Source organism: Vespula pensylvanica, chromosome 12 (assembly GCF_014466175.1).
Source record: "Vespula pensylvanica isolate Volc-1 chromosome 12, ASM1446617v1, whole genome shotgun sequence".
Classification (NCBI taxonomy): Eukaryota; Metazoa; Arthropoda; class Insecta; order Hymenoptera; family Vespidae; genus Vespula; species Vespula pensylvanica.
Genome location: NC_057696.1, coordinates 2,894,717 through 2,909,230, shown reverse-complemented (window position 1 = coordinate 2,909,230; position 14,514 = coordinate 2,894,717). Strand labels below are relative to the sequence as shown.

The window sequence follows — 14,514 nt, the reverse complement described above, 5'->3', positions numbered from 1 at the left end:
CCGTTCGCGCTACCTTTACCAATACATAGATTGATATACTTGTGCGTGTAAAGGTATACGTCCTTTCTTTCTCTCCCCCAACAATAGGAAAAAATAAAAAAGTTCATGCGTTCCCTTCTTTCTCTTTTTGCAAAGGATTTCTTTTTTTCTTTACGCGTTTCTATTTATTTATTACATATATCATTTATTATTTCATTTATTTATTTATTTATTTATTTATTTACTTTCTCCTTTTCCACAACTATGACAATACTCGTATGACAAATCTCGAAGGAAAGATTTCTTAAAGTTTCTCTTCTTATATTTCTATTTATCCGTACGTTTACACGTGAAAAATGCAATTAATATCAAAGTTAACATTACGTATTTGATAACGAGTAAAAATAAGTACCCGTATAGTAAGAGTTATGCATCAATCCAATTACAAACAAATTTTAATTAAAATTTCGTTGAGTATACCCGAAGGTAGTTCGTCAAAGTCGAATGCAACGGTCGAAGAGAGAGAGAGAGAGAGCGAGAGAGAGAGAGAGAGAGAGAGAGAGGAAGAGAGAAAAGAAATTATCGAGTTCGTTCGAGGAAGGATTCATTTTTTATTAATGTCGTTATCATCTTTGTTAACGGCATTCTTCGAATCTTCTGACTTACCAAGGGCGGTACATTTATCAAGCGAGAGTACCTGTTGCTCATCGGTTCTTTTTTCTTTTTTCTTCTTTCTTCTTTCTTCTTTCTTTTTCCTTTTCCTTTTTTCTTTTTCTTTTTCTTTTTCTTGCAATCCCAATTGGGACCCGGGGAACCAGCAACTCATCACGCTTGTTTTCCGCCTGCCCGCGATTAGTGGAGAGTCAGTCGAGCACCTGGGGGGCCCTTCACTTTTCACACCTCTCGAAATTGTTCCTTCACACCTCCACCACGGGTGGGTACACATTCTCGAGTCATTCTCCTTTGGAAAAATCCATAAACGATCTAATGAAAGACTCATTTCCTTCGACAACTAATCTTTATTTCTATTATCATCACTAATTCATCGGATACAACATCGAGACCCTAATATATCTCTGGGACGCATGGGAAAAGCTGATATATGACAAACGTGATCTTTTCTGGGATATCGACTTTCAAAGTTTTTACCGAATCATACTTTCTTTTTGTTTTCAGAAGATTAAATGATACAAACGTGTTAGGAAACCATAAAGAAATATATATCTTTTAAAATTGCTGAAGCCATAACAAATATGACCATATAAGATTCTTGCACGGTGCAAAATATTATACTGTATGAAATATCTCGTGTTAGGTTCTTGCATGCGTTCACAGATCTCTGTGTGCGTTCTCAGGGATGGACTTGTCTTGAGTAAAAACAAATAATTGAATTTTTTCATTGATGAAATATTACCGATCTTCTCTACCGACAAGATATACCCGTTAAGAGATTATGCAATGATTTTCATTGCATTTCATTGTGTTTTCCTTGTTCTCCTCTCTGATGAAAGTGACTTCCATTCGAAAAAAATTGTTAATATTCTTGAAAAAGTTAAATCATCGAAACTATGTCTTGACTAATCAAGTTTTGGTATGATTCAAAAGAAAGAGGGAGCGAAGTGTGTTATTTAAGATTATGTGTAGTATAATCCCTATATAAGATATATAGAAAATTTGAAAGAAAGAGGAAGAGGGACGGAAAGAGATAGAGAAAAAGAAAGAAAGAGAATTATACCTTTCTAATGATATAAGCTATTCATGCCAAAAACACAGCTTCAAACCGCAAGCAGGCTCGGTCGAAGGCTCAAAGCCGGTCGTAAACGAGCGGAACGCTAATTTATAGCTGACCGCTGCAATACTGGTAATCTAATTAGTTTAATGACCGATAAAACATTCCACGACTTTTTATCCGCATAGTAGATAACCTTATATTCTTTTTATCTTTATATGTCCCCCTTTTTTCCTTTTTTTCTTTTTAAAATTAAGAGAGAACAACAATGACCTTCCGAATATCATCGGCTGTCGTTGGATAATTACGACGGAGTCGAAGCTATCTTAGGATTTTATTTTTATCAGAGAAAACAAATAAAAGCGATATAGTATAATTATAGTAATCGATTTCGATGATTATTGGTAGTTATCTATTTATTTATTTATCGTGTTTTATTACTATTGCAATGTAATCAATCATCAATATTCATTCACTTCATTATTTCGTTTTATTACTATCTCAATGAAAAGTGAAAAAAGAAAAAAGAAAAGAAACTTGATTACAAATATAAATACAAATTTTTAACTCGTAGTAGGTATAAAGAAGGAGAATATAAAACGATTTAATTTAATAACTGAACTAATTTATTTCGAAGCTCGTCCGTATTTATTTATTTATTTATTTATTTTATTTCATTCTTTACTGTCCTGCAATCATGTAAAAAGAAAACGTTTGGTTATAAATAATAATAAAAACTTCATTCATAATAGATATGAAAGATAAAAGGGAAATAGTAAAGAGGAGAGAGAATCTCCATAATTGAATATTATATGAGGCATAACTAACGACGTAAAACTGTATTATTTCCTTGACTGCTTTCATTTGATACTTCTTACGTTACATTATATATATGTCAGATATATATTTTATGATTACAAAATTATTGAACGTAAATAAATATAGAAGAAAAAGGAAAAAGAAAAAGAACGACAAAACAAATTGTGTCAGAATTCTGCGAGTGCATGCAAGAACGTGATATGCGATCTTTTCTTTTTACGTTTTTGATAAACGTCCCATTTTTTTTTTTTTTTTTTTTTTTTTAATATTAACTTACCCATTGCATACTTCGTTACCACATTATATTTCATTAATTTTAGAATATGCATTTTTATGATGTTCTATATACACTTCCTGACATGTTTATATAATTTAATTTCCGCGAACCAAAAATGTATGATACGATAAAAACATTAACAGTCTAAGAGTCTTTTGCCACATATCAGATACCTGCATGCATCCACGGAATTAAAGAGTTGATATATGAGAGATCCAATTATATATCCTCGAGGCACAATCATTGCACATGACTTTTGCATTATTCGAGTATAAACAGTTTCGTGAGCAAGTGAACTTTTTGACCGACAGGATAAAAAGAATACAGTAGTTGAGTCTTTGTAAAAAATTTTTTTGCTTCTTTTTTCTTACTGTATATATATATCGAGAACAGACAAGAATAATACTTAAGTTAGATATGGTTTTCGAGAACTCGTCGATCATAACTCGAGACTGACATGCAAAGAAAGAAGGAAGGAGGAGAGGGTGGGACTGAGGTAGGGAGGAAAGGGGGATGGTCATTCTCGAATAAGAAACTCATTCCTACTACTCGCGCTACACTTTATTTACACAAAGAACCTCGCGAGTCTTCTTTATAAAAGAGAAAATAATAATTGGGCGTTTGCATGTCAATGGTCATCAATTCTATGTGAACATCGACAAAGGAGATGATTCCTTCCTCTTGTATTCTGTTGTGTGTGTTCTTGTTATTGTTGTGTTGTTGTCGTTCTTGTTGTTGTTGTTGTTATTGTTGCGTGGTAGTAGTAAGTAATATCGTGTTGTACTTTGTGAGTTGAAGAAGGAAAAGGGGAAATATAATTTACAGGCCGCGGAGTTTCTGTGGATTCAGGAAGTGGCCGCGAATAATAATCTATTGTTATTGTTACCAACATCGCGAACTTACAAAAGATGTCGAACGAACACATGCATGGAGAGACAGAGAAAATGAATGAATGAATGAATGAATGAATGAATGAAAAGTATAACGGAACTCTCTCGTTTTGTTTGTAAATATTTAAATACAAAATATGAACGATTCGATATATTATTTATTTATTATAGGCGTTAGTTATATATGACGTTGGATCGTTAGAGAAAGAAGTATCTCGTATACGAGACAGTAATTTCAAATATAAAAAATGATCGTTTTAATTAATTATTTTTTTTCTTTTTTCTTTTTTCTTTTTTTTTTTATTCTACGAACTAGAATACAGAGGAATCTCTTAGGATTATAGGATTCACATACAATGCATCATAATTAAACGGTCAAAGGAAGCGGAAAGCTAAGAACGATAAAAAAAAAATGAAAAAACGAGTATAATATTGCAATTGCCGCGTTTCCGTTCCAGATCTCTTTACCGTAGCCTTTACTTTTTCTTCCTTTCTTCCTTCCTTCCTTCCTTCCTTCCTTCCTTCCTTCCTTCCTTCCTTCCTTTTTTTTTTTTTTTTTTTTTTATAAAAACCTTCTTTGTCTCTTGCCACTTTGTCAATTTTTACAATACGTAAAGAGAGAGTTTATTAAGAAAAGAGAAAGAGAGAAAGCTTTATCATGATTACAAATATTTTATCGGTTCGTAGACATTTAGAAACAAGTAATAAGTAGAGAAACAGAGTTATTATAATATATATATATATATATATATATATATATATGTATCATGGTTATTAATAAAATGCAATAATGATAACGATAATAATGATAAAATAGAACAAAAGATAATAATCATAAATGTCTGCTCTGTTTATTGTTTCTCACAATTAATATTCACGATAATAATAAGAAGAAGAATAAGAATAAGAATAAAATTCAGGGATAGGCCAAAATTTCGTAGGCTTGGACTTTTGCAATGTGAACAAAAAAAGTAAACGAGTATAAAAAGAATAATTGAAGGAGACTTAACCAAAACATAAGCATAAATTTCTCTTCCATTTTAATTTTTTTCTCGGCTATAATACGTCCGTTAACGTTTAGAAACGTTTCTTTCTTTTTTTTTTTTTTTTATTTTTATTTCTTTCGTTTTACAAGTTTCCTTTTTTTGAAATTAATTAGGTCTGTATATAGGTATACTTTTTTATATCTCTTGGTAAAACATAGAGAGGTGGGGGTAAGAGGGGGAGGATGTAGAGGGGTAGGGCGTTCACTTCTAGAAACGGCAGCCCACTTATTACTTGGCAGAAAACACGGAAGCTTAATTGCTGTACCAGATCGCGCATTAGCCATGCTCGCTCCTCCCTCCACCCTGAATTATACCTAATACAGTTTCTACGTATTCAAGAACAGTCTTACGAGCATTTCTATGAGAAAGTCAGCCTGACTGACTGACTGACTGTGTTGCACCTTCCCTCGTTATTATTACCTTCGGGCAGATGTACCTACGTATGTATGTACGTGTAACTAATGCGTTTCGGACACACAATCTCTCTCTCTCTCTCTCTCTCTCTCTCTCTCTCTCTCTATTTCTCTCTTTCTCACTCTCTTGCGTTTGTCTTTCTCTCTTTTACATCTACGTTCTCTTTTATCCTGTCCGATAATTCATCCGAGTTTTACCCTTTCCGAATCCCAGACTTCATCTTCGAACGAAGTACACGTATTGTTTATTCTTTCCTCCCCACATCAAATCATGATTTATTTCATTCATTTATTATAGTTTGCCTTTTCTCATTTATTCGATTTCTCGTATTCTTTTGTCTTGCTCAACTTTTTTCTGTTTTCTTTCTTTTTTCTTTTCTTTCTTTCTTTTTTTTTTTTTTTATATTACCCATAATACAATTAATAATAATTAACTTCAGAGTTAATGTGCATATGTATGCTCGATCCTACATTAGATTCGAATTTACATAATATCAGATACCAGCAGATCTTAAGATATCGAAATGACTTCTTTTAATTACATGAAATTACTTGTTAAATTGCTATTAAATGATTTTTATTTTACCTTTTCCTTTTTTCTTTTTTTTTTTTTGCTTTCTTTTTTTCTTTTTTTTTTGCACGGTACGTTTAACTTCTCAATAATTGAAATTCTTCTCTGATCATAGAGCGTAAAGAAAAGAAAAGAAAAGAAAGGAAAAGAAAGGAAAAAAGAGAGAGAGAGAGAGAGAGAGAGAGAGAGAGAAAAAAAAGACAATATAAAGAAAAAGAAGACATGCGCAGAAAGGAGAACACGCATTCGGATCGCCGTGGAGACGCGCAGTATCAACATTACAACGTTGATTACTGGTATTATGACAACTTCCTCGCGAACGTACTACTCTCTAGGACTACCAACCTACCTACCTTACCTCCCTCTCCTCCTCCTTCTTTTCCTCCTCCTCCTCCTCCTCCTCCTCCTTCTCCTCCTCCTCCTCCTTCTTCTGCTTCTTCCTTTCTCTGAGTAACGAGACTGCTCCGTGTGCATGACGTGCCGAGTGCACGCCTAACCATCACATTCGTATCGTCATCGTCTCTTCTCCGATGCATTTACACGCGGTGTATATGTGTGTGTGTGTGTGTGTGTAGAGAAAGAGAGAAAGAGAAAGAGAGAAGTGCACCTGCAGACCAGTGATCCCTCGATGATGTATATACCACACGCACGATTCTCTCAACATGGAACACAAAAAATTCTCTTGACAACCTCTAACCGCATGTTATACGTTTAGTTCTCATATTTCTTCACCCTTCCACCTTAGTCTCTCAACGTTTCTTCCTCTTTCGCCCCAGTTCTTCTTCTTCTTCTTCTTCTTCTTCTTCTATTTCTTCTTTTTCCTCATCCTCTTCCTTATCCACCTCTTCCCTTTTATCTTCCTCTTTTACCAAGTTTTATGAGAATATAAACTATCTACTATATATCTTTATATGGATACTTTATGCTAGCAAGAGAAAGAAGTACATCTGTTTATTCTGATTAGCAAGATTATCCATCTTATCACCGATTAAAATGCATGTGTGTATTTTTATTATATGATTTTGGAGAATTGGATATGATTAACAAAGAGAGCAAGATAAGAGAAAGATGGAGAGACAGAGAGACGGAAGAAGAAGGAAATTAGAAAATATAAATAATCGCGGGAGATTTATTCGAAATATATAAGACCGTGCTGATTGAACATGTATACTGATTGTTACAAACGCCATCTATATATTTTGATTGTAATCGAGCAGCTGTTTAACTTCATTTCGAGATGGTAAAATCGATATGTTTTATATCGACTGTGTACCATAGAGATTCCCAAAATTTAGATCGCGACCAATCGATGGATCGCATTAATTAATAAAATATGAAAGCAATTTACGTGTTCATTAAAAGAGTTACGACAAAATTATTAGAAGCGGGCCACAACTCCTGCAAGTTTAGGAAACTCTATCAATAAAATAATACAATATTTTTTACTTCGTTTATAAAAGCTATTAATAACGATATTGTGTGTATTGACTATAATATCTATTATAGCTCTTCTTTCTCTTAATCTTTTTCTGATTAGTATTCTTCTTTTTAACGATCAAATCGTTGTCGCTGGTTATGGAATATTAAAAAAATAAAATAAAAAATAAGAAAAAGAAAAAAACTCGTCTTGGTGAACGTGGATGATCGAAATGGGTATAGTGACTTATCCATGTAGAGTCGGTAAGAATATTACCAGAGAAAAGCGATGGCTGGCCACCCCCGGAGGCTTCAGAATGCGTAGCGAATTGCTAAATGAAGAACGGTCATCAGTGACTGGCGCGCTTCCTCTTCGCCGCCGGCCTGCTTCTAGTTTATTTGGTTCCGTTTATACAGCTCGTGTCAACCCGAGACGACCGAGTAATTTAGTGTTAAAATATATGCTCCGTCTCCTGAGAGTCGGAGTAGACTCGGCTACTTCAACTACAAAAAAGTCAAGGACTAAGAAAGAAGAGAAAGAGGTAAAAAACGTCCGGGAGAACATTAATTCCGAGAGAATGCGGAAAGCGATTCATCACGTGGCATATGACAGTACGATAAACGATTTGAAACGCTAAGGAAATGTAATCTATTGCTTGAAAATGCAGCAAAGAAATTTATTTAGTTTTATACTTAAAGAAGAAATAACTAAATCGTATGAAACAATAAGAGCGCCAGTACTTTTTTTATTAATCGAATTTCCCGTAAAATATAAATATTTAAAATGGCGAACGCGTGGATCTCGAGATCTTTCTTATGCTGCCATCTTTCGGCACATTTGTCAGCTATGATTGCGTTCGGAAAAGTTACCATAAGGACATTCGGATAATTACAGATTTCTAACTTAAGATTTGCTTCGGCAAATTTTTAAAACATTTCGCGATAAATTATTCTTAATCAAAATATTTATATATAATATTATTACAGAGAAGAAATCATAACAATCATCTAGGAACAAAAGAATAAGGATAAATATGTAACTACTAAACAATGTTGTTGCTTTTTATGTTTCTGCTTTTTATTGAGTTTTACATTTTATATTAATTTATTTTATGAAGCATCGATGTGGAGAAACGACAAGACATCGTCATTATTTCTTAATGTAATAATAATACTGATAAAGATACTCTTTGTTTAATGCACAATCGAGGTAGCGGTCCATTGACAATAACAATGAGTCTGAAAAAGCTCTTACATAATATAATCTAAATATCAACGTATATAAAAATATAATAAAAATTAAAAAAAAATAATAAAAAATATATATAAAACTATGAACAAACAGTTTGCACAATACACAGACAAATAAGTACATCGTTTAAAATTATATATATACTCAAGCATAACTACTGTTCTTTTTTTTTTTTTCTAATACCGACATATACGATCGTTACTCACATATTAAAAATATATTCATTAAAGGTATGAAATAGAAAGAAATTCAAAACAGAAAAATTACATTGTTATAGCTCGACAAACAGTATAATTTCAGCGATGGTGTGTGTGTGTGTGTGTGTGTGTGTGTGTGTGTGTTTGTGTGTGCATCTGTATTATCATAAGAAGAATAAACGAGAAGAGAAGAAAGCTACGATAATTTCGTCGAAAGATCAACTGGTCGTATCCAGTTTGATTTATAGCAATCATTGCATGAATGCGCTCGAAGGTGTACTTCGTTAGAAAAATTTCTCGGAGCGAATGGCGATCGAAAGGACAAACATATTAAACCGACGCTCGAAATGAATCAACCGTATTTGCATACTGCTCAAGCAATACTTTCACTCTTTTAAATCGTTGATCAGTATAATCATACGAATTTGAGAACATTGACAACAGGCCTTCTTCAGTTTTTCTTTTTCGTTTTTTGTTCGTTTTTCTTTTTTTTTTTTTTTCTTTTTAATTTTGTTTCCACATTCAGAAATTCTTCTTTTCGTCCTATGAAAATAATTAAAAAAATTGATTTAGTTGTCGATGATTAATCATAAATTTTATGAAAAATAGAAAAGAAACGACTTACTACCATCGGATACAGGAATGTTGTTACACTGTCTTCCTTGTAATCGGATTTCGCGTAACAGGTCAAACTTCCCATGTCTGTCCATTCGAGTGGATCTATGACTAAATCACCGTTTCTTAAGATCTTGTGTCGTGGATTCGAAGACGAATGTATAACCGCCGCGTTATTGTCCAACCAATACGTATAAGGTCTCAGCTTGCCTGTAGCTCTACATGGCAAAACGACCGTAGATCCAATCAGAGCAAATCTCATCGGTGAATGCAGAGTTATCGTGGGTTTATTTTCGCCGTTACAACTGCTATTTCCATTCTCTCCTAAATCGTAAACACGCAATCCAATGAAAATATTTTTAATGTTAGACTTTCCATTATCGACTATTTTAATCGTTTATGAATACGAATTAATCGGTAAATATAACGATATATCTTACCCGGCATTTAATTTAATCATTTTGATAAATTCATTTCATAATTTCATAATATCGATAAATAAACACGATACATATAAACAAACAAATTAACAAAAACAAGTGTTATATTACCATTGACCAAAAGTAAGGTTGGACTGGACAATTGCATTTTTTTGCCGGCTACGGATGCGCAATAAATTAAACCTTGATCGTTTGGCGTAACACATTCTATGACGAGTTTCGAAACGATCTGACCGAGTCCTTTCCATCCGTCAGAAGAAATCTCAAAATCCGCCATACTTTTACTCAAGAATTCGGTTAGCTAGAAATGCAAAAATATTTCCAAGTTACATCATGCTGCTATAATAACGAACGAGCTAACCAGTCGGTAACGTGCTTTAGTCGGTTGAAATAATTCCCAAAAAAAAAATATATATATATATATATATATATAAAAGAACCCCTATTCGTCAAGAAATCAAGATATTAATACGATCGCGAATACATTGTCGAAAAGAAAAGAAAAAAAAAAAAAAAAAAGAAAGGAGAAAAATATATTCTCGTCGTTATCTTTACAATATACAAATTCATTAATGCCCTCTATTCATTTATACACTTCCCAGGTCTCAATTATCCGGTGGATCTCGATTTAACCGGCCTGGCCCGGTCCCGATTAGACCGGTTAATCAAGGTCCTACTGTAATATGCATATTGTTAGAGGTCAACTTCTCTGCACGACGATCCTCGATATCGAAATTATTTCTTTCTTTTTTTTTTTTCTTTTTTCTTTTCTTTTTTCTTTTCTCTACTTTTTAAACCTATTTCCTTTGATAGACATAGATAATCATCATCCCATGACCGGACGAATGACAAACATTATTACTACGATTTCGAATGAAATGACGTCGTATATTATGTCGAAATTTACATTTCTATCTTTATCTTTCTCTCTTTTTCTTTCTTCTTTCTTTTTCTTCTTCTACCAACGATATATCAGCTGTGAAATCTAGAAATGATAAAAACCTGCTTTTCCGGATCGTTTCCCCTCAACCAAAGAATTTGTGGCGGTGGACTGCCATTAGCTTCACATTGTAATTCGATTCGGTTCCTAAAAATGAAGCAATAATTAAAAAATAAATAAACGAATAAATAAATTAACGAGCGACGTTCATATAGGTGACATCATGAAAAATTATTATTCTTTTACGATCGACCGACTAACCCGACTGTGGCAGTTAAAGAACTCGCAGGGTTCTTCGTAATTTTCGTCCAATCCTGTTGGTAATCCTAAAAGAAAGGAAAAAACTAATATATCAATCATATAAAAAAAAAAGAAAAAGAACTAAATAATTTATTCGAACGTAGATAAAGATAATACCTGTAAATTAATGTCTGCTGTTGCAGCAGAATCATCGACGGATATCGAATTCTCATAATTCTTTTCATCGTCCAAACGATTAGAAGCTTTGTTAACTCCAGGACCGTAAGCACGATTATGTGTTAATAATCTAATTAGTGAGAAAGGACTTCCGAAGATGGTATTCGTCAAAACGATGACCAGGAAAAGAGTAGACGGTGTTAAGAATCGTTTCATCTGTGAAAGTTAAAAATAACAAAAAGAAATAGAAAAAAGAGCGAGGTTAAAACCGAAACTATAGAAGACGAGGGAACCGGCACGTCCGATCGAAATGATGCAACAAGTAACCTAATTACGAATCTATGAAGCTTACGTGCTTTGTTCGTGTGTGTGTATGCCTTGAAATATTCTAAATGCCGTTTAACATAATATTTCAACTATCAATAAGATACATGTGCATTTAAATAATATTGTCTCTCTTTCTTTCTCCCTTTTTCTATCGCAAACAACGTGAATTTTAAAACCTAAGTTCTTCAAAAAAAAGCTACTATTATATCAGATATTAAAGCACTGCTACAAATGAGCTTCTTATGTATTGAAAAGGACGCTCAGTTCTTAAATTCCACACGTAGGTTATAGTCAAAATGATTATTTATCTTATCTGACTGCAACTCTCCGATGGCCAGTAGAAGGTTTTAAACGCGATACTCGAATATCATGGAATCATTCATGCAATTCGATTCTGACATCGTTACGGGAATTTGTATATACCGCGATAAGAGAATCGCGTTGAGAATAGTTGAAATAATTAGAAAAAAGGCGGGAAGAGCGTCTACTTGGGGAACTTTGGAAAAATAATCGATTAATCGTCGTGAAACAAATGAAAATGAATGTAGTTTTTGAAATGAAATAATGAAGTTTTTAAGTCTAAACAATGAAAAACAATTGATTTTTAACTCTCTAATGCTTGACTTGCTTATCTTGAAGAAAAAGCTAATGATAATAATCTGTAATTGATAATTAGCAAATCTCTACGAGTTAATCGACGAGTTTCGAAAAATATGAAAATATCGGAGAAAACTTGCCTTTGTTCGAAAAATTTGAAGGTAACAAGAAAGTGACTGTCTTCGTACTGTTGACAAGGAATGTTCAGGTAACACTGGCAAAGAAAGAAAGAACTGTCTGAATAGAGGAGAAGAGATATTGGCACATTTATATATTTCGAATGTAGCAGCCGGCGCCCTCGTTTCTTCCTGATTGGTCGCCGTCGAATGGAGTAGGGTGTTACACCCACACTAACCAATTGAATTCATTATCTGCACATCTCTCTCTTTCTCTCTCTCTCTCCCCATCTATCTATCTATCCATCTATCTATCTATCTATCTCTCTTCCTCTCTTCCTCTTTCACACATTCTCACTCTTACTCTTTCTTTCACATCACTTATTCGTTGAGCGTGTAAACGTACATGTACATATCACATATATATGTATGTACAAGTGTACATATGGCCGTATTGTTTCTACCCTCATCTATGAGCATCGATTTTTTTTCATAAAAACGAGATAATTACTTTTATTGAAAGCGATTGCGAGAAGACGAAACGAAAGAGACCACGTAATACCTTCTTCAATAAACTTCGACGAAACTCTTCCTAATTCGACTTTCTGAGGGTTCAACGTACGATATATGACGCGCCGATATGTCGCACAATTTCCGACTTTTTATTTAACAGCCCTGGGGGTAGATTTTTACCTTTTCGTCGTCCAATTAACAGCATATCGCACGAATCTATATACTTAATGGGAAATACGAGCAAAATTAGACTTGTAGTTTCATTCGTCGTCATTCTAATAACTGCTGCGTGATGTCAACGTCTGATCCTTACGATCCAACATAAGATTTGGATGATTGTTAAAATTATCGACATAGCTCGTTTATATCGCAACATTGTGCTAGAATTTAATATAGAATTCTCGCGTGATTTTCCCATCAATATCTTACTATTTCTTTATCTATTTCTTTATTTTTTCATTTTGTCATTTGTACAGAAATTATGAATCGAGGCATGTGAGTCTGAGTCGACGAGCACTTCATAAACAATAGATCCCACGATGATATAATTTTAAATACTACACGACAAATGATTGATACTACTACAACTGAAAATTTCTTTTATATAATATTATCGAGTATTATTATAAATAAAAAAGTGCTCGCTGAAGAACAATAAAAATAATACGATTTTATTCTCGTAACGTTCATAAAATCCGCATGTTTATTGTATTCGTCGATTTAAAATAACACGCAATTTGATAAACTCATTCCTATGTGAAACGAATATTTTCTCTTTCTCCCTCTCTGCGTCTATCTATCTCTCCCCCTTGTCTTTCTTTACTCTTGGCAAAAAAAAAAAGAAAAAGAAACCATCGAGATTTGCCTAGGGCGAACGAATAAATTAAATCTTCTTTTGATATTGTCCGACGAATCGCAATTTGTGTTTACGTTGTCAACAGATCCAACCGAGATAATACGCCTTCTGAATAGTCCATCAGAGAAGATTTTGTCATTAACAGATGCATTCAAACTGTGCTCCATTTTCACTACTATACAAATTATAGTATTTCAATATTTTTCAAATCGTTTTATTATAGCACAAATACATAATATCGATTCTATATATCGAATTACGTACGCTATTTACGTAAAATACCATTCATCGATTATTCTTGATTATCGATTAAAAATACAAAAAAAAAATAACTTGCAAAAGAAAATAGAATTTTATTTGAATGATAAAATAAAATATTTATGATGATCAATACTGGACGGAACTATAAATTGATAATATTTTGATAAAGCTTTTCTTTTTTCTTTCTTTTTTTTTTCTTTCTTTTTTTCTTTCTTTTTTTTTTTTTCTTTTCTTTGCGATAATGAATGATTGAAATTTATAAGGCAAATTAAAAAAAAATCGATCAAAATCGACTCGATCTCTTAGAATTTTCTATTTTCTTCTTTCAATGACACAATAAAATGAATATATATAGATGTATATCCTTCGTAACTTCGTTTGCAATATTTGTGTTGCAGAACATAAAGGCGTAAAGGATATAAGACACGCGTTCGCCTAAGGGCTAATACAAATAGGACACGTGACACTTGAATCGAGGGATTCCTACCCTTATATATTCTTTTCAAGTACACTCGTCTAAAGAAATCAACCCCTCTATATTCGAACAAAAAATACGAATAAGTACGTTTGACAAAATTATTGAGAATTCAAAAACTTCACAATGTTGTTAGGTTAGGAAGATTTGTTTTTTTCACAATTTCAATTTTTAGTAATTTTTCCGTCAAACGATATGTAGCTGCATTTATTTATTTCATAGATGACTATGTGTCTCAATTTTATTCTTCATTATAGATTGCATTTTTTATTTAATGTTACATTATTCGCGTAAATTTTTATATAGTAATGACGTCAACTCTCGAAGATACGGGTTAGAAAATATTTTTTCTATGAAAAAATAAAAAT

General features: G+C 32.9%; 1 protein-coding gene and 1 long non-coding RNA gene across 3 annotated transcripts; both read right to left on the bottom strand.

The window, feature by feature from the left end:
- Nucleotides 1–760: 760 nt before the first annotated feature.
- Nucleotides 761–1,880, bottom strand: LOC122633307. Its single transcript, XR_006328079.1, has 2 exons — nt 1,715–1,880; nt 761–940 (listed from the first exon to the last, which is right to left on the bottom strand). It is a non-coding gene; the product is annotated as an uncharacterized LOC122633307 (long non-coding RNA).
- Nucleotides 1,881–8,193: 6,313 nt separating this feature from the next.
- On the bottom strand, nt 8,194–12,202 carry LOC122633387 (neural/ectodermal development factor IMP-L2). Of its 2 annotated transcripts, none has more exons than XM_043821206.1 (7): nt 12,066–12,202; nt 11,002–11,217; nt 10,846–10,910; nt 10,647–10,731; nt 9,756–9,945; nt 9,215–9,528; nt 8,194–9,132 (listed from the first exon to the last, which is right to left on the bottom strand). In XM_043821206.1, exons 2-7 carry the CDS (start codon nt 11,215–11,217, stop codon nt 9,112–9,114), a joined length of 891 nt encoding a protein of 296 aa, XP_043677141.1. In that variant the 5' UTR covers nt 12,066–12,202; the 3' UTR covers nt 8,194–9,111. The 2 variants fall into 2 exon arrangements, with proteins under 2 accessions (XP_043677141.1, XP_043677142.1); XM_043821207.1 differs by having other exon boundaries at nt 9,218–9,528.
- Nucleotides 12,203–14,514: the final 2,312 nt, after the last annotated feature.

Bases quoted from the DNA above. Each gene is read 5' to 3' on its own strand.
- LOC122633387 (XM_043821206.1), bottom strand. From the start codon at position 11,217: ATGAAACGATTCTTAACACCGTCTACTCTTTTCCTGGTCATCGTTTTG. The intron at 9,529-9,755 runs GTAATATAACAC...TTTACGATTTAG, and splicing joins AACCTTACTTTTGGTCAATG to GAGAGAATGGAAATAGCAGT. The intron at 9,133-9,214 runs GTAAGTCGTTTC...TTATTTTCATAG, and splicing joins CATTCCTGTATCCGATGGTA to GACGAAAAGAAGAATTTCTG.